The 19,183-nt window shown below is 35.3% G+C and overlaps 1 protein-coding gene, 1 long non-coding RNA gene and 1 pseudogene across 2 annotated transcripts; 2 read left to right on the top strand and 1 right to left on the bottom strand.

Moving 5' to 3' along the window:
- The first annotated feature begins 254 nt into the window (after window positions 1–254).
- On the top strand, window positions 255–3,686 carry LOC121311951. Its single transcript, XR_005949598.1, has 5 exons — window positions 255–292; window positions 582–617; window positions 791–858; window positions 3,387–3,487; window positions 3,632–3,686. It is a non-coding gene; the product is annotated as an uncharacterized LOC121311951 (long non-coding RNA).
- Window positions 3,687–4,722: 1,036 nt separating this feature from the next.
- Window positions 4,723–6,236, top strand: LOC121311949 (basic proline-rich protein-like). Its single transcript, XM_041244058.1, has 4 exons — window positions 4,723–4,795; window positions 4,909–4,965; window positions 5,184–5,436; window positions 5,814–6,236. The coding sequence occupies exons 3-4, from the start codon at window positions 5,184–5,186 to the stop codon at window positions 6,164–6,166; spliced, it is 606 nt and encodes a 201-aa protein (XP_041099992.1). The 5' UTR covers window positions 4,723–4,795; window positions 4,909–4,965; the 3' UTR covers window positions 6,167–6,236.
- A 164-nt stretch (window positions 6,237–6,400) lies between these two features.
- On the bottom strand, window positions 6,401–9,991 carry LOC121311950 (annotated as a pseudogene).
- Window positions 9,992–19,183: the final 9,192 nt, after the last annotated feature.

Raw genomic sequence — 19,183 nt, 5'->3', positions numbered from 1 at the left:
CAGCCTCAGTTTGTTACATTTAAAAAGGACTACAGACACTTAAACAGTATGTAATGGGATAACTACAGATTTGTATTATATTTGCAACACTTAAAAGGGAATGATAGGGGAATGCTTGCTTCTTTACAGAAAACTAACACAGGAAGAGTATGAGCGTCGTGAAAAGGAGCAGAAACTATCTGAAGTCGATAGCAAGGCTGTGCAAGCACGAGAGGAATTAAAGATTTACAAGCAAAGAATTCAAGAAATCAGGGAGGAATTACAAAAAACAGACCGCTTTTATAAAATTCAGGTATGTTTGTTTCAGAAGGTGTGTTTTTTTTTTGTTTGTTTAGTTTTTTTCTTGACAGTTGTACAGATCCAACTCGGGATACAATTCTATTATGTAGCTAAAATGGTCACTTGTTGTCCAATGTATTTCTGAGAAATACACATTTTTATTGGTAATCTGTAAAAGGAAAAAAAAAAAAAGGCTAATTGAAATGAATTGTGGTTTATTTGCTTTTGACCTATTGCTTGCAATTTATCTACGTTTTTTTGACTGGCTTACCAATTTATTTTTTTCTTTTTCTTTTTTTAAGATTGCATCTCATGAAAAGAAAGCACATGAAAACTGGGTAAGTATTAAATGCCATCCATATATATTAAACACAAGTGCTTAATTTAGACAAACGCTATGACTAGAAATAATTGAAAAATACTTGAAAAAACGTTTGTAATTTCATTTTAATTAATATTTCTTAATGGTAAAATGGCGTAATACTAACCATTTTGACTTTATTTTCAACAGCTTAATGCACGAGCTGCTGAAAGGACTTTAGTGGAAGAGAAGAGAGAAACTTCAAACCTAAGACAAAAGTGAGTTGCATCCAAATTGAATTTTGGGAATTCTGTGTGTTTGTAATATCGTTTCACACTAAACGTAATACCCTAAAGCAGTGGTTCACAATCTATGGTCCACGGACCACTGGTGGCCCCCTTCAGTTGGTCCTTTGAAAGCTTACATAATTACTGAAAGGAAGCGGCAGCATAGTTTAGATCCCACTGCAAACCCAAAATGGTAGACCTTAAAAAGTCAGCTACAGAAGCAGGAAGAAAATGCATACATGGAGAATATATCCAAATTTAAAAAAAAGGTCAAAACTCTCCATCGTGTAGTTTTGGAGTGTCTAAAATGTATTCTTTACGAGGTAGTTTTCGTGCATTGTGCTCGTGTGCACTTCACACAGCAATTTGTAAAGTGAGGGATAACACATGACAGGGCGTGCGCTGCATCACATTGACTTAAGGCAGTATTTGGGTTGGAGGCATGAAGTGAAGCTGAGTGCCTTCAGCTAACAAAGCTGTTAATGCAACACAGCACACAATTCCTGGAGTGTGTTATCACGCTTATAAAACGGATACAATAAAAAAAAGGAAAGATTTGTTATATATCCTTCCACTTTGGAGGAAAGCAGTTCTTCCCAGTCAAGGTTCTATTTGTTATAAACATCAAACTGGAGGCTTTCAATGTTTCCATTTATTGTAATTAAAGTGAATGAAGCCTCCGTGCTGGTCTCAATCTCTGTGTGAACAGAGCTGACATAACCCATTAACCTTGTTAGTGACCAAGCATTTAAAAACGCCAGTCATGTATTTTTGTTGATAATGAAAAGATACAGAAAAGGAGGCAAAGGAAAAGTTGACTATTTCACATTACAAAAACACATTAATGGCATTTTTAAACACTTGATCACTAACAGGCTATCATTGCGGTTTATGCTGGCACTGTTTACGGAGCAATGAGACCAGTATGGAGGCTAACATAACACAATTTAATAGCCTACTCTAGACCAGCAGAATTACACACTGAAGCATAGAATCTTTTTTTTTTTTATTTTTTTTTCTCAGTAAATCTGTGTTATTAAAAGTAAAGTAAAAACTTTTTTTAAAAACCCCAATTTTAAAATAACTTTGCCCACAGAAACAGGCCCACCCAGCACATTAAAACAAAGGAAGGCAAACGGTTCTTTTAATATTAGTGATATTTTCCTGTGCGCTTATTTTTCAGTAAGCTATACGGTTTATTTTGTGGTCCATCGAGATTTAAAAAATAAATAAATAAAATAATCATCTGGTGGTCCGCGAAGAATACGTTTGAAAACCACTGCCCTAGGGAGAGTGCCATCTGCTACCGTTCTTCACACCAGAGGAAAATCTTATCAAAGTAATTCATTGTGTATCGAGTAATCCTCAAAACAGAATGAATTGCTTTGTGATTTAAAACAAAAGTGTAATAGGTGTAAAATACCTCACTTCCTAGTCAATACCAAAAATGCATACCATAGCAAATACCTAGCATCTACTAAACTGATACTTGCATACATTTTGTCATAAAAAGCATACACTAACAGGGTTTTCAGAATACTGTAATTCACTAAATTTAGCTCTCCACATTGTGCTATTACAAATATCTAAAATATGCCACTGTGCTTGCTGTGGTGTATTTACTATTGAAAATAGCAGAATGAACATGCTGCAATTTGAACTTCGTAGTTTTGTTTTTCAGTAAAAAAAAAAAAAATGTAACACAGGTCTTCTGATTACAATACATGCTGTCGGATCATAAAAGTTGCAGTCCCCAATTCCACACACATTTTCAGCCAGTCTTGTATTGCAGGGGCCTTGATACTCCAAAGTCAATTTGTTGATCTTGTCTTGCTGTGAGCAGAGCTGAAATAAAGCTCTTTCATTGCACTAATGGAGTACTTTGTCAGACACTGCAAGCAGACCACTACTAGTCTAGCACATGTTTAAATTATCCAAAATTGCGCCAGAATGAACCATTATAATAATTTTTTTCAAAAATATGTCATGATACTGTTTATGATTCTACTTGGAACCCCCCTACCCAATATTTTTTTCATTATAATTTTTTTTCAAAACTCTATGGCGGGTGATTGGCCCCCCCCCCCTACACACACTTCCTCCATCGGAGCCCCTTACTACCATCTAAGTGCCACATGCCTTAAAAGGTTCATTCCACTTCGTTTCTGTTTTTTGTTTTTGCACAGATTATATTGAGGTGTATGTGCTAATAACACAGTAGTCTGCTTTTTGAAGAAAATATTTTTGTTAAATACACTGCAAGTTCTGGACCTGGTCCCTTCTGGGAATGCAACAAGGAGTGATTGCACATTCTCATTATCACTTTACACAGCTGTCAAGTTCAACTATTGGTATCATCCGGTTTAAAAAAAAAATAATAATAAAATACTGGTTAGCAGGCATATTTGTTGTAAGTTCAATCCATGTGTAATGCATTCTTTTGCATTTCTATTATTATTTCTAGGAAATAAGTGTATTTGAAATTATGGCTAGTGAATCATTCTTTCTATTTTCCCCAGACTTGTTGAAGTTAGTGATAAACTCAAAGAAATCCAAAGAACTTCCCTAATTAAATCAACCCCTGGCCGCCCAGATAGACAGATCCCACCACCACATAGAGGTAAGATTGGGTTGTTACATTTTCACATTTTCACTAATGAGACCAGCGTTATTTTTTTAAAACTAATATTTTTCCCTTTGTGTTTTTAGGTTCATATCACCTTGATCATATGATATGGTAATTGTATTTTCTTTTTAAAACCAGGCACACTGAACCATAACAACTGCTACGGCCCACCTCCTCTGAGTGGAGGTGACCCTTTCCACCCACCAATGATTGAGGGCCCTGGGCACCCTCCTTCTGCTCCTGTGGGCAGAAGAGAACCCTTCGGTAAGTCAGGTAGTCTAACCAGTAGAATTGTAACCCTTACCATAAAAACTTTTTAAAACTACTTTTTTCTTCCAAATAATTGAATACATTGTAGAGATGCTTCTCTGTATACACAACTGTATATGTTAAGAGCAATTCAGTTTTTCAGTTGGAGATGCCAAATGATAGGCAGAAGGATTCTAAGACAACCATTATTCAAGTTTGAGACATACTCACTGCAATGACTGTATTTATAATTATCTAACAAATTGTTTGAACACTTCCTACCTGCTGCTGATCTACTGTTCACGTTCCAAACACAGATCGTGCGGTACTGTAACCCCTGCTTCTAATCTTCATATACGTACAGCACTTGCTCATTTTATTTTCTAAACCAAAAAAGTAGGGTTGCAACCTCTTCCCAAAAGGATTCTTTTTTTTTTTTTTTTTTGCACACCTGCAGGGTATATTGTGTCATTTTCAAAAATGTATTCACCTGGTCCCACCCCAACAAGTTTGTTGAAAATAAATGCTAATTTCCTCCAAATCAAAACATTGCTCAATGAAATACTTAATTCACAATTCAGATAGGTAGCTGTATATCATTATAAAATGACATACTGTCCAAGAAGTCCTAAAACTATTTTAAATTCACTTTAAAATGTGTTCATTTTAAACTTGACATTTTTCTGTGGCAAAATTGTTTTTGTCACGTACATTTTGTTAAAAGAATCCATCTTGCATTATGTTAACATTTAATTCCTTTCACAGGTCACATGGATGGTCAATTTGGTCCAAGAAGACCCCCACCTGAAACTTCCACACGATTTTCTGGCCCTGAACGTGGACTTCCACCTCCATTTAGAGCAGGTATGCTCATGCAAGATACTATGCTTTTTTAAATTGATTTATTTTACAGAGAACTGTATTATGTTGGCCTGAATTGTAACTAACTCATAAGTACATTTTATTTATGTTCTAGATGTTGGAGAATGTGCCCCACCATTGATTTCTAGTGGCCCAAGGACTTCCTCGCCTAGCATTCCATTGGATGACTCGGTAAGTCAGCGAGATGGTTTGATAACTAGTAATACAACATAAGTTGTCTCTTCTTGTATCTCTGTCCTGTATTTTTTCTTTCTTCATTCACTTTTTCCTCTTCTGTTCAAAAGCAAATTCCTGTTGAACCTCAGGCGTTATCATCTTCCCCACCAAAAGAACCAGTTACTGTGAATATACAGAGCAGGGTTGCATGGTGTATGTAACTAATTGTGGGGACTGATATGCTTTATAAAAATGTATGTATTTAGATGGGGAGCACACCAGAAATGTGGATTATAACATACATCACTAACGGAAGAGGGCATGGCTCAACAGCTTTTCCCAAGTGCACCTGCTTTGTTTAAATTAAGCCAAGTAATTGATTTTTTTTAATTCATTTTTTTAGATGAACTCTAAAGCTGAAGATGCACCATCATTTCCAGGGGCTCCGATCATGAATTCACCAGTGACCGGTCCTGCACATCCACCACCATCAAAAGGATTTGCCCCTCCACCAATGACCAGACCTCCCAACGGATATGGCCCTCTGCCCTTCGCTGGGCATCCTCTACCTGTCCCAGGCCCTCGCTACAGACCTCCACATCCAGTTAGAGGACCCTATGGTCGCATGCTATATGGACCTGCTCCACCCTGGAGTGGTAATACTTTAAGCATTTTTTGTATACCACATTTATTCATGTGATTAATTAGGCAATGTTTTTTGTAACTGGAATATCTCAGTCATGGCTAATTATTTGTACCAGGGCTTTATAAACTGTAGGTGAATTTTAGTTCATTAAGGATCAGTTTCACCCGTCAGTTGCCATTTCTTAGTGTGATCTGTCTCGTGGTAAAAAATAAATAAATAAATAAATAAAATCCTTTTTGGAAAAGTGCCAGGGAATATAAATGGTATAACCCCAACTTTGAAAGTCCATAAGCATTATAAACAATTTTATAACAGTATATTTAATCTCAGTATCTTTGCATCACAAAATCCTAAAACTTTTTTTTTTTTTTTTTTAAATATCTCTAGGTTGTGGACCACCTCCACCGCACAGAGACTATTGGCCAGGACCTCCCCCTCCATTTGGCTTAAGGGATTTTGCACCTGGAATGAGAGACTTGCCCTCTGGTTTTCCACCACCACATGGACCTTGGGACTATCCCTTTCCACCCAAAAACATGCTTCCTGGGGCTGTTCCTCCACCAGGCATGAGAGACTATCCAGGCCCACAAGGTCCACCACCACAGATGGGTCCCAGAGACTTCAAAGCAGGCCCCCCAGTACCACAACAGATGAGCCCAAGGGACTATCCTCCAGGCCCTAGTTTGCCAACACAACAGATGCAACCCGGAGACTTCTCAAATTCACAGAATGGGCCATAAATTTCACCTAATGGTGGTATTTTATTCAACTAAGCAGAGCAAAAAACTGTTTCTGTTCTTTTATTTTTAAATTCTGTACAATAGTAAAAAATAAATTCATTATTATACTGATGTCTTGTCAAACTGTGTTTGGAATTCAAGCAAATCTTAAATGAAAACATAGATCACTTCTGTGTGGCCTATTACTGTGCAATACATATTTCAATGCAACAATAGGTCAACATCGAAATAACTTCAGTCAAGTGGCAAGATAGGGAACAAACCTTTAGGTAGTTTTTCCAGAAGTTTTTGAATTTCTATGTCCACGTTAAAATGAATGTATGTATCTTCCTTTCGTGAAACCAAGGGAGTGTCTTGCATATGGTTCAAATCAATCCCATTCAAATTTGTCTGAAAAAATATCTATTTACTGAAAATTAAAACAGCATCACAAAATGATAGTGTTCAGCTACAAATGTTGCTGACTGAAGGTTGTGTCAACTAATTTCAATACAAGTAAACATTATTAACATAGTAATATGGTCTCATGTTGAAGTGGTTTAAATGGTAAACAACAGAGGTGTTGTCTATCAAACCCCTCCAAGTGGGATTTAGTGCCTAGTCAGAGCAAGACTGATCAAGCACCTGTATTCCTGTCCAATTTGAAATTTCATAACTACAATCACCAAAAAGTGTGTAATCTGCATAACAAAAAAATTATAATCTGTATATCAAAAAGTATTTCAAAAACTAACATTTGTTACACGGACAAACTAAGACTGTTTATAAATGTCTAATAAAATAGTATTATTGTTGATTAATATAAACCCTTTTCTTAGAACAGCCTAACAATTGTAGAGTATGTTCTGAATCACAAGCCAAAATATTTAGAAAAAATAAAAGCCACCCTTCATGCTAATGCTCATGTAGGGATCAAAGCATTGTCCAGCATCTGAGTCTAAACTAGTCTATATTAATTGTAAGTAGTGTCATTTCTGGTTCAGAAGGTAACCATGGTAACAAAGTGCCTGACAATGAAAACAAATCATTTTGCATTAGGCAAATAGAATCACAGTTTGCATCAAAAAGTCATTATTTACAGATTACTCGTGCCCCTCACAGCAATACAAGGTTACTAAGATGTCAACCCTAATGACTAATTCATGTTGAAAACAACAAAAAGCATTAGAATATATATTCACAATAGAATTTTTTTTTAGCAATTAATTACATGCATCTCTTAGGTTTAAGGACAAACAAATGTATTCCACAGTATTTACATTATGTACTGCAACAATATACTAAACAGTACGAGAACAAACAGCCAATGCAAGAGCATTCCAAAAAAAATGTATAGCACAATATGAACAATGTTACTATACCTTCGAAAGCTCCGATGAGTGCAACAGGAGGTTAGGAGAGTGAATGATGAAGCTACGTGCAGGACCAACCAAAAACAGCATGAAACAAAACAGTCACATATTACACAGCAGTATTAGTACTGCAACTAAATCAGACATGATATCAATACTGTATTTCTCAATCTTCAATTTAATGCATGCCAGTTAAGATTTCTGAAAGCCTATTACACATATTGCTTGGATCTAGTTCCTAATAGTAATAGCAGTTTAATGTATTTGTTAAAATTGTAATATCTGTGTAGTACCTTCCAACAATTATCTTTAGCAGTCTCAGTGTTTCATTTTTTGATAAATATAATTCTCTCCAATTTGGAATGTCCAAGAATTTTTTTTGGTGACTCAGCACAGCCAGGATGCAAACCTGAGCTGTATGACTCACCCTGCACACCACACAGGCTGTGCTTTTACCAGGGGAGCCACTCGGGGGACCCCAGCAGTTTTTAGGCAACCATTTTACTGTATTTTCAATAATGCTAAAGCTAGAGAAAATCCTTACCTCAACAACAACCACTTTAGATCCCTTGTGAATAATAATAATAATTTTACCAGGCACTCTTGTGGTGAAGGAATCTGGTGATCCTGCTCCAGCATCCTCCTCTTCCTGTAACTAAATTCTCTCCTCACCAAGTGCTAAAATCTTCCTTTAAATAAAAGGAAAAAAATTCAAATGCATTATATATTTTTTGCAATAAATACAGTTTATACCTCTGTATGAAAAGCCCACACTTTGCTTATCCAGTCTACTTTAATGATTAACAGCCCAGTGCTTGGAGGTTACTTTTTCAAATGATAATGGTCAGTTTTGGTGATTTTTCTAGTCTTTCTATAGATGCTAAAACATAATGCACTTTTGCACCCTAGACACTTTTTGATTTTGGGGAAAGTCAGGGCAGGTTTGTACACTTATGTAATTCATTATCAAAGTAGTGATAATGAATGCAAGCGATGCAGGTAAGCATTTAATAGCAACTTTTAAAGTTTCCCTGTATGTTTTCTATGATCCCACAGTGGATCACTGTATTGCACTGAGTTTTGTACACTTCCACTAGTGACCTCTGTTATGTGCATAAATAAGCCAGAAATAACTTCATTTGAGTCTTACCTGCAATGCAACAAAGTATTACAAATATATATTTAAAAACAAATGTAAAACAGGTGACTAATCTTAAAATTACCTTACAGGGACTGGCTGAACATTAAAAGGAAAATCTTTGCTAAAAGTCAGAATACTTAATGACTGTTGATAAAGAGAAGACACATAAAATGAAATTTAAGGTTTTTTGACTGTACATAAACTACATTATAAAGTAATCTATACATTGATCACACATCTCGGTTGCACCTGTGTCCTGTCAATCAGAAGTAGAGAAACAATTGGGAACACACTGATCGCTATGGCAATTCTTAATAAGGATGCCAGGTTAACCCTCAATATTCCAATCAAAAGCTGCCCAAGAACTCTGGTCAGAACACCTTACCCTCCCAAAAGAGACTCTCGTTACACGCTGCCACTCTGTCTATTGCTGTACCATTAGGGTGGTGCGATTCCACTGAATATCTATCCCCAACATTGTATTGCTGCATCATTTAAAATAGCGTTAAAAAAAAAAGAGAAATTTCAAAAAAGGACGCCAAGATGAGTTTTTAAATAGGACAACATCATCATTTGTAAACTGGAAACACTAAATCATAAGATATGGCAGTTGTAAAAAATAAAATGAATAGCAATTTACCAAATGTTTAAACTTCATTTTTTTTGTTACAATGTTTTTATTATGCTGGCTCTGTTTTTGTAATGTAATACTTGCATACAGTTCAGTTTAAAAAGTACATACTAGGTTCCAGTTTTTCCAAATCTTCCAGCTTGAACTCTTCAGGATGGCTGGACTACATTAAAGGAAACAGAAAGACAATACATCACATACATCACCCCCAATAATGCCATTCTGTACTGGAAACAAACTTGTTTTATGTGACAGTCATTATTCAGTCTTACTACAGTACAGGAAGTGGCTAGTAAAAGGGTACAGCTTTAATCTAAAGCACTGTATGTGAAAAACAGCATATATGCTAAGGGCTGGAACATCTAATACATTTACAATCATGTATTTATATCTACAATGACTGTACTGATTTGTTTCTTCTGATTTTGCAAATTAAAAAAAAAAAGTCAAAATTAATCTGACACATACCTCCAAAGCTGCACTCCGCAATTCAAGGCATGTTGCAACTTTCCCTAATGTTTTCTGCAAAGAGAGAAAAACATAAATCCCAAGACTGATGTAATTATACATGTATAGAGCTGTTTTAGGGGTTGTGGTCTATTTTCTTTGAGGGCATGTACGCACATCCTCTGTACTGGGAGATCCTTTGAATCTCCCCGAGAACTGTTTCTATGCTATGTTACAGTGAAACTGGAATGCATCCGTTTACTTGGTGGCTGCCCTCACTCACTGTCAGAGGTTTATTGGCTGGTAAAAGCAGGGAAGCATTTAACAGATTTGTTTATTTTTATTCTTCAAAGCACTGTTTAAAAAAAGATACAGGGACACAAGTAGTGTAATCAGAAATAAAGTAGCCTGATTCTTATTCTGTATTTATCTTTACAAATGTGTACTTGTTTGTATTATATGAAGAACCTTAGCAGTGCATGTGTAACAGGTAGCTGTCACCTTTGGCTATCTCCTTCCTGGACTACACCACCTGGTGGTTGGCTAGTGAGCACCAACTCACTGGGAAATACTTCCCCTAGTAGTACTACACAGAAGACTTCGCACTCAGGTAAGTACCAATTACTTCTAAACACTTTCTTTTCTCAACGCAGGTTCCTTTCAATCCGGGGTCCACACACCAGATGCGCAACAAAGAGGCACGCAACTGGCAAATAGTAAAAGAACTTTGATTGCGGTAGAAAAATCTGAATATTAAAACAATACTAAAAGATGTTAAAAAGCCAGTCGGAAGCAGCCCCACAGTGGAACCGGAGCCGAAGGTCACGCAAAAGCTTTTATCGAAGATGGTCAAGACAACAGGAACCACAGTCTGGAGTCCCTCCACGAGCAAGAAAGTGCATCGCCTCGTCTGGATTGGCTTCTGCTGCGCTGCCAGTCTCCCAGAGCCTCAATCACCACTGCAGTCCCCCTGGGAGAGAAGATAGAGAGGAACGAAAACAAGAGTAAGAAGAGGAAAAGAATATAGGGAACTGGGTAAGGAGTAGTTCACACATATATAAAAATGGGTCTCGCCGTGGAATCAGGAACCTCCGTCTCCAGTAAACGTGTTCCTTGTATATTCTATGGGGTGCGGTGCAGTTGCAATCGCGGAAGATCACCACAAAGCAGCAGACCATCAGACAGGTCCCGCTGTGCAAAAACAAACCTTCCGAAAAAATATCCAAGTGAAATATCACTGAGAAGCAGAGAACACCAGAGGGCGCCCCAGACACAAAATAAGTAGTCAATAGCCAGTGCTTCCCTTACGTTAATGCGTCTCAGCAAATAAAACTAAAACAAGGAAAGTATCAGTCCAAACACAAACACATATAAATATATATATATATATATATATATATATATATATATATATATATATATATATATATATATATATATATATATATATATATATATATATAATCAAAATAAGGAGTATAATAATTTCGATGAACTAAGAAAACCAGTTCAACTGCAATAAAAACACCACCCCAGCCTCGCTACCTTAGAGAACATTCCCAATTCCACCTGCAGCGTAATCAGGCTGTATTGCGTTTATACGCCGAAACCCGCTTCTTTATTTGCTGTTAATCTTTTAGTTATAGTCAGCTCGATCCCTATACCTAGGTCTCTTTTACCTCTACTGCTCAATGTGTCCCGTCCTTTTCCTGAGTGAGCTTTGAGTTTTGTCTCAGGACAAAGCAATTACATATTAATATTTATGATAAAAGTCGAATATTAGATACAAATATTGTAAAAAAAAAAAAAAAAAAAAAAAAAAAAAAAAAAAGTATTTAAATGTAAGGCTGTAATTGCCAAATCACGAGGGGAAAATAGCTTTTCGAATCAGATCTCTTCCCTTTGATCAAATGAAAAATACTCAGTTTTGTACAGAGAAACAGCGCCCCCGCAACAGTAGAAACCTACCTTTTGATCTTCTGTTAAATCTAAAGAATTGGATGACTGAACCTCTTTCTGTAGCTGCCTTGCTAATCTAAATAAAAACCACAAACAGTTTGTATTAATAAAGTGTCGTATGACAGCTATGGTGGATTACTCCATCACAGTACAACATCACTGTCATGTTTCCAACACACGATACCGACTACGTTGCCAGTTCAATTAAAAATGTTATATATTTATGATGGTAGCAGAGGGAGGTATATGATCTGAAATATCTGCTCTGTATAGTAGTACAGTAAACTAAATAAATCTCCTTAGTTACAAATTGTGTTTTTGTTTTGTGTTTGTATTTATGAAAAGCTAATGTTTACACATTGGTTAAAACGGTAACCAGTTTTGGTCTTCTCTTTTCTAACAATAAAACCTTGTGCAATAAACAGCTCATGCAGCAAGGAAGTTCTGTGAACCTATTCAAAACCTAAAAGAAGTTACAAGAGAATCCCAAAATATATATGTGGTCTGGCTTACTTTCACACTGCTTTACTGCACTGGGACTATCTGAATGGAAACTTAAAAGCCAGTGTGTTCACCCAGTAGCTAAAATGTTTCTATTTGCTAATTGCTATGTATATTGTACTGGAATATAACCCTTCAAAACTGTTTTTTGTTTTCTTTTTAATCAACAAGTCTGTATCATTAGTTCCTTTTGAAAAGTTAATGTGATCAGAATAACCTAATCAAAAACCACTGTAATTACTATACTGGACTGTGGATCAGGGTAAACAACATAACCACCAAGCAAAAAAAAATAAAAAAAAAAAAAATAAAAAAAATAAAAAATTTAAAAAATAACAATATAAATTTCACACTAAAGCTGAAAAAGGTAGCATGGGTTAGACATATAGAATTGAAACACCTGCTATCAAACACTTGTGTAAATGATCTGTTTACAGATTAAAAGTGTCTGAGGAAAATAAAAAAAATGAATGAAAGGCTAAAGCTAAGCAGGTAGGACACACATAGGAATTGTGTTTTATTATGGACACTGTACCTTCAAGCTGTTATTTGCTATTTTGTTTTTTTAAATAAGTTTTGACTTATCTAGCAACAATATCAACTTTCACTTCAACAATATCAACTTTCACTTCATACTGGTCCGAAAATGTATATGTAGATTATGTGGGATAATTCACTTGTTTATATTGTGTGTGTGTGTGTGTGTGTGTGTGTGTGTGTGTGTGTGTGTGTGTGTGTGTGTGTGTGTGTGTTACTCTCTATTTATAAGAAGACGATTATGCGTGGGTTGCAAATGTAAACACAAAACGCATTAAACTGGTTGCGTTAATTTTCTCTGCTTGCATGATCTATACTATTGGTTAATCATGTAATTTAATTTCCTTGTTTGTCATTTCTGCTATATATATATATATATATATATATATATATATATATATATATATATATATATATATATATATATATATATATATATATATATATATGCTGTGTTGGAGAGAATCAAGAGGTCAGAGCGCAGAGAGGACGGGCAGGGCTGCGACGTGCTCTGGAGCTTATAGAATGAAAGTGAGAAAATTGATTGTTTGTTTTGTGGGTCGTATAGAAACTGAATTGTTTGCGTTGAGATCACCCTTGAAGTCTGCTGCCACTGTCTTTGCGATTCCTCACTCTCCGCCCCTCTGTCTACTTATCAATCAATTGTGAATTTGTGCTCTTGTCTAGTTATGTATTTATTATTTGTTCTAAAGTTTGTATTAAACATTGTATACCCTTTTAACCATAGAATACACTTTATTTATGAAGTTTAACCCTAATTGTTAATGCAGCTTGTGTCAGCTGTTCCTACACTGTATTTACTAGTAGTAGTCCGTTATTGTGCAGTATTATTCTGAGCAATTGTTTGGTTGAGTTTGTGTGGCTTACTTTATTTTGTTTATTTGTGTTTCACAAGATTCAGAGTTCTTTTATTTGTTGTTTTGCGTGATTTCTGTGGCACTAGAATTATTTGTGTTTGTTCACTAGTTTGTGTTTTTGATTTGTTTTCTTTTGCACCTTTCCTGTGGGTTGAGCAGAGCTGCGTCTCCAGCCCCCCACCCTCCTGGTACAGCTGTGACTGAAATAAAACCAAAGTTTACCTGTATTTTCTTGTAACCTGTGTCTTGAGCTTTTATTGAAAGGATATTGTGACAACTTACCTGACTTCCAAAAGAGTCTGTGATGGTGTGTGTATACTACGTATAGATAAATTGTTTGCCTGGGTTATAATCTTTCCCAGGTTTTTACTTGCTATTTCCCTTGCCTTATTGGCTAGGTGTTACAGGTTATTAGATATATTGGATATAGGCATCAAATAAATACTGTTTGAATATTCAAATGTTTTGCATGCTATACAATTACTCCCTCTACATCCCCACAAAAAGTTCTAAGACTTTCTGGTGTTGAAAATTGTTATTTATTTTAAAACTGCATCTTGACAGCAAAAAAATAAAGGTGCTTGGAACAGTAACTGTCTATGAAGAGTCCTTTATCAAAATGCTAAAACCCCCACATATTTCCTAAAGAGCAACTTTGAAGGGTTACACTTCTAACAACCATACAAAAGAATTCCAAAATATTCAGGTTCAGGCCTTATCTGAAATATCGATTTTCCGAGGTAATGATCCTCCTTGTGAAAATGGTTTTATAGAAAATTGTGAAATCTCTATAGTTTTAGGGGGGTTGACAAAATCTCTATAGAATTCTATAGAAAAATTTGGAATCTCTATAGTTATATGGATGTTGAGGAAACATCTATAGAAATATATAGAGCTTAACATAATTTATGTAGCTGTACAAAGAATGGCAAGATCTCCATAGACTTTTTTTATAGATTGCAGTTTGATTAAGTATTAATGAAAAAAAAAAAAATATGCGTACTGACTCCCACAGCTAAATCACCTGCACGACACTGAGGTGTCAGGGGAAGCGGGACACAATTATTTATTTATGCATCTCCTCTCTGAATATCATTACATATACATCATTATAAATATAATTTAATTCTAAAATATAATGATATCATTTATTTTCTGTCTATATCTATGTTTTAAAAATAACATTAGAAGAAAACCACAACCCAATTGTTTAGATGCCGTTCTGCCACTGGCACCAGTTCATTCTCACTGGGTGAAATGGGAATAACGACCGGCGCGTGCAGAGGCGTTTGCCAGGCGGGTAGATTTATTTATTTATTTATTTATTTATTTATTTATTTAAATAGCTCGAGCTCAGAGAGGTGATCAACGGCAATCTGAGGTAAGAAATATTACATTTTCTCAGACTTTAGTTGTAACCAAATTCTAATAACTTTACAATAAACTAAGACAAGACATTTTATTCAAATATGTCTACATTAACCCAACAGGAAAATGTGTTTTTATACTATTAACTTGTTACTGTTTATTTCTCATTAGCGATTATTTTTTCCTGTCATTTCCAGTTGAAACCTCATAGTTCTTTCCCATTTCCCGTTACTTTATCTCTGTGGTTTTCTTTAATTTTCGTTGTTTTTTATATATTTATAATTTGCTGTATTATCATTGTTATTATCATTATTTTTGCCGTTTAGTACACTGCCGGAAGCACTTGTGTTTGAAAGTGACAGCGGCGGTCTAACAATAAGCTAGCAATTTAGCTGCAGCATAGTCAGGGATAGTACAAAGCTATTTCGATGTATATCTCCCGTTTCATTTTTCCGCGGGAGCCGTAAATTAAATATAAAGTTTAAGACGATAGAAGTAAAACATACATACTGTAAGAACTACTATTGTTAGAGTATTCAAAACTGCTGAGTCATGAATTGCAACCATAACTGAGAACTGAGCTAAGAATAAATACAAGACGATCATTAAAAAATATATATATATGTACATTTAAACATGTTTACATAAAGCGGTTGCTTTATTAATAAGACATAAATATACAAAGTATTGTAATAATAGACACATTTTAATAGTGCCTAAAAAAAGGATATGAAACAGACTTCAAACTATAACAAGCTTTTTAAAGAAATACATATTTTTTTAATTGATTAATTGATAGATACAGACAATAAATAGACGATGCATTTTTAATTATGCGTTTATACAATAGTTGCCGCTTATTAGCAACTCCGATAAAGATAACTTTTGGTTAGTAACATTTTTACAGGAATCAATCCTATACTATGGTTTTTCGCTTTAACAGCTTTCAGATAGACAGCTTTTTATGGCTCCCAAGCAGCATCTACTGTATATAAATAAAAAGATGAATTCCGGCCTTGTGAAACTTACAAAAAAGATCATCCGGCGGAAAATTGAAAGGGTATATATTTACTTTTTTTTACTGTGTTGCCGCAATTAAATGCAGAACATCTCCGAGGCATTAGTACTATTTGTAGTAGTGATAATAATAATAATAATAATAATAATAATAATAATAATAATAATAATAATAATAATAATAATAATATAGTAATTAAGGCTTAATGTTTCCCTGGGCAGTCCACTGACACATCACTGCTCATGAATATGTGTGACTGTGGCAGTTTCTGAGTCTTTCGCCGATAAAGAGCTCTTGTCAGGCCAGGTGAAAATATCGATTGTAGAAATAATAACACGTATGTGTTAATGGGGGGGGTTGTCTGCATAAATATAGGTGAATCGTGTTTCAAAACACAATCGTTTTAAAAAGAGAAGGTTTGGAATAGGAAATGGGGCAAATTTGACATTATATAGACAGGGAAAAAGTCGCTATCGGAACTCTTTGAATTCCCATGATGCCCCGCTTAGGCGATAATATGGAACACCGGCATAGGACACAACGGGGTAGAGATATTGTGATATAAAGTGACAAAACATTTCTCAATAGAGCAGTTTTTCACAAACGTGACCATTTGTATATTTTTTTGTTGTTTAATAATTTATCAAATTAACCTACTAACTTGAACTAACACATAGGTAAATGTGATTATGTGGTTAACTTAAAAAAAAAAAAAAAAGTTTAGTAAATCTGGTGGTTGGGTTTACAACTGTATTACTAGTAAACCTCTGCCTTTAAAATACGGCGCAGAGCAAGAACTTGTTAATAGCAGGTGGCACCCAGGCTATAGCTGATTATATGTTTGGGTCTTTGTGTTTTCAATCATTGAAGTGCATCGCCTTCCGGTTAGGCTGACACAAACTGGCACGTCCAATTCCACAGTGTTTACAAAGGTACCATGAAATGTTCCTGTCAGGACAACTGAGGAAGTCAGCACCTCCGCTCACTTTTTTTTTTAAGTAACAAAAATGCTTATTCACTGCCAATCATGAACTACTTAAGAACATAAGCAAGTTTACAAACGGGAGGAGGCCATTCGGCCCATATTGCTCATTTGGTTGTTAGTAGCTTAATGTTCCCAAAATCTCATCAAGCAGCTTCTTGAAGGATCCCAGGGTGTCAGCTTCAACAACATTACTGGGGAGTTGGTTCCAGACCCTCAAAATTCTCTGTGTAAAAAAGTGCCTCCTATTTTCTGTTGTGCATGCCCCTTTATCTAATCTTCATTTGTGACCCCTGGTCCTTGTTTCTTTTTTCACATCTAAAAAAATCCCTTGGGTCGACATTGTGAATACCTTTTAGAATTTTGAATGCTTGTATCAGATCGCCACGTAGTCTTCTTTGTTCAAGACTGAATAAATTCAATTCTTTTAGCCTGTCTGCATATGACATGTCTTTTAAACCCGGAATAATTCTGATCGCTCTTCTTTGCATTCTTTCTAGAGCAGCAATATCCTTTTTGTAGATATGTAATGGCTGCAGTATAAGATACTGACCTTAGATTTAGGGTTTCAATGTTGGGAGAGGATTATTAATTGTTTTATTAACAATAATATGATAACTAATCAGAATGCAGTGTCCTAACAGGAACATTTGGTGGTACCTTCGTAAAGACAGCCCCAATTCCAGGGGCGCAACCTACAACAGTAAATACAGCTCAAACCATGGGGGCGTGGGATGGACGGTGGGATTCTCCAATCAGGGTTTTAACAGATTACCTCACTGAAAACTACCCAATCAAGTAACAGTAAAGTGCTTGCAGGACGTTCTTTACTGGAGAAACCCAGGAAGAAGGTTGAGATTTTTGTTTTAATGTTTTTATCTGATTTCTGGCTTTACTAACATTATGAATTAGATATATAACTTGTATTTTACACAAATGACAAAACGCCATTGTAAACTGCCATGTATTTAAATAGTATATATATATATATATATATATATATATATATATATATATATATATATATATATATATATATATATATATATTCGTTGTTAATGGTTTTATAGTCTGAAGTGAAGTAGTGTAAGTATGTGTTTGTTATATTTTAACTTTATTTGACATGAAAAGCAAACACAGGCCTGGGTCAACTACTTCCAAACTAGCAGGGATTTGAGATTTTAATTAAACATTTAAACAACAAACAGCAAACAAATCTTTAAGTTTAGCAACTTTTACTTTTTGAGTTATCACTAAATAAATAGATGATGTTCTTTTTTCTCCTGTCACCTGATTACAGTTTATGGCAGACAAGTGTTTGTTTTATACCAACCACTAACATACGCTGTGAACTAATAGTTCATGTTTTGCCCTTTTCAAAACGTTTTGAAATCTTCTTTTGTTTTCTTGAACCATAACCTACTTTGTAGATGACATTTATAACTGTTGACTACTTTAAAATGAGAAAGTGGAAGGTGGGGGCGAAGGGTAAAGAATCTTATACCCGTAAAATTAAAAACGGAATATGGTAACTTTAAACAAGGTCAGAATTCAAAACTATGTATTATTTGTTTATTTAGCAGACACCTTTATCAAAGGCAACTTAGAGAGACTAGGATGTGTGAACTTTGCATCAGCTGAAGAGTCACTTACAACTAGTCTTGCCCAAAATATGAAACACGGGGAGGTTAAGTGAATATTAGTTACAAGCCCTTTTCTTTAACCACTGGACCACACAGCCTCCTAGCAAGTTAGTTAACAGACACGCTTGTTGTAAATGTACCTGGCTTAGAATATATTTATTTATTTTGCATTATATTGTGGAACTATGAACAGGGTAGAAACTGAGGATGATCTGTATACTAATATTGTTTTCTGTCTTCCTTTGGATGGAGATTATTTTAAAGAGATTACATTTAAATCTGTATTTCCCTCTATTAAAGCATACTTTTCACTCAACTAGAAGAAGAAATACTGCAGCTGTTCCAGGCCATGACGCATTGGTTTCACAGAAATCCTTTGAAGGCCACTGCGCCTGTTTCCTTCAGTCTGTATGGAGTAGCTGCAAGTACTGGTGCTAATAAGATATGCAAGTAAGTCCTTGCTTTTGTGGCAGACTGTCCCCCCAGATACCAATATTTATGTAAACTAAACAGCAAATATCACAGGGTGACTGGGGGATAGCCATTATTACCTGTTAAGA

This window comes from Polyodon spathula, unplaced genomic scaffold (assembly GCF_017654505.1).
Source record: "Polyodon spathula isolate WHYD16114869_AA unplaced genomic scaffold, ASM1765450v1 scaffolds_3427, whole genome shotgun sequence".
Taxonomy (NCBI): domain Eukaryota; kingdom Metazoa; phylum Chordata; class Actinopteri; order Acipenseriformes; family Polyodontidae; genus Polyodon; species Polyodon spathula.
Note: the sequence above shows the minus strand (reverse complement) of the source record. Positions and strands in the feature narration are given on the sequence as shown.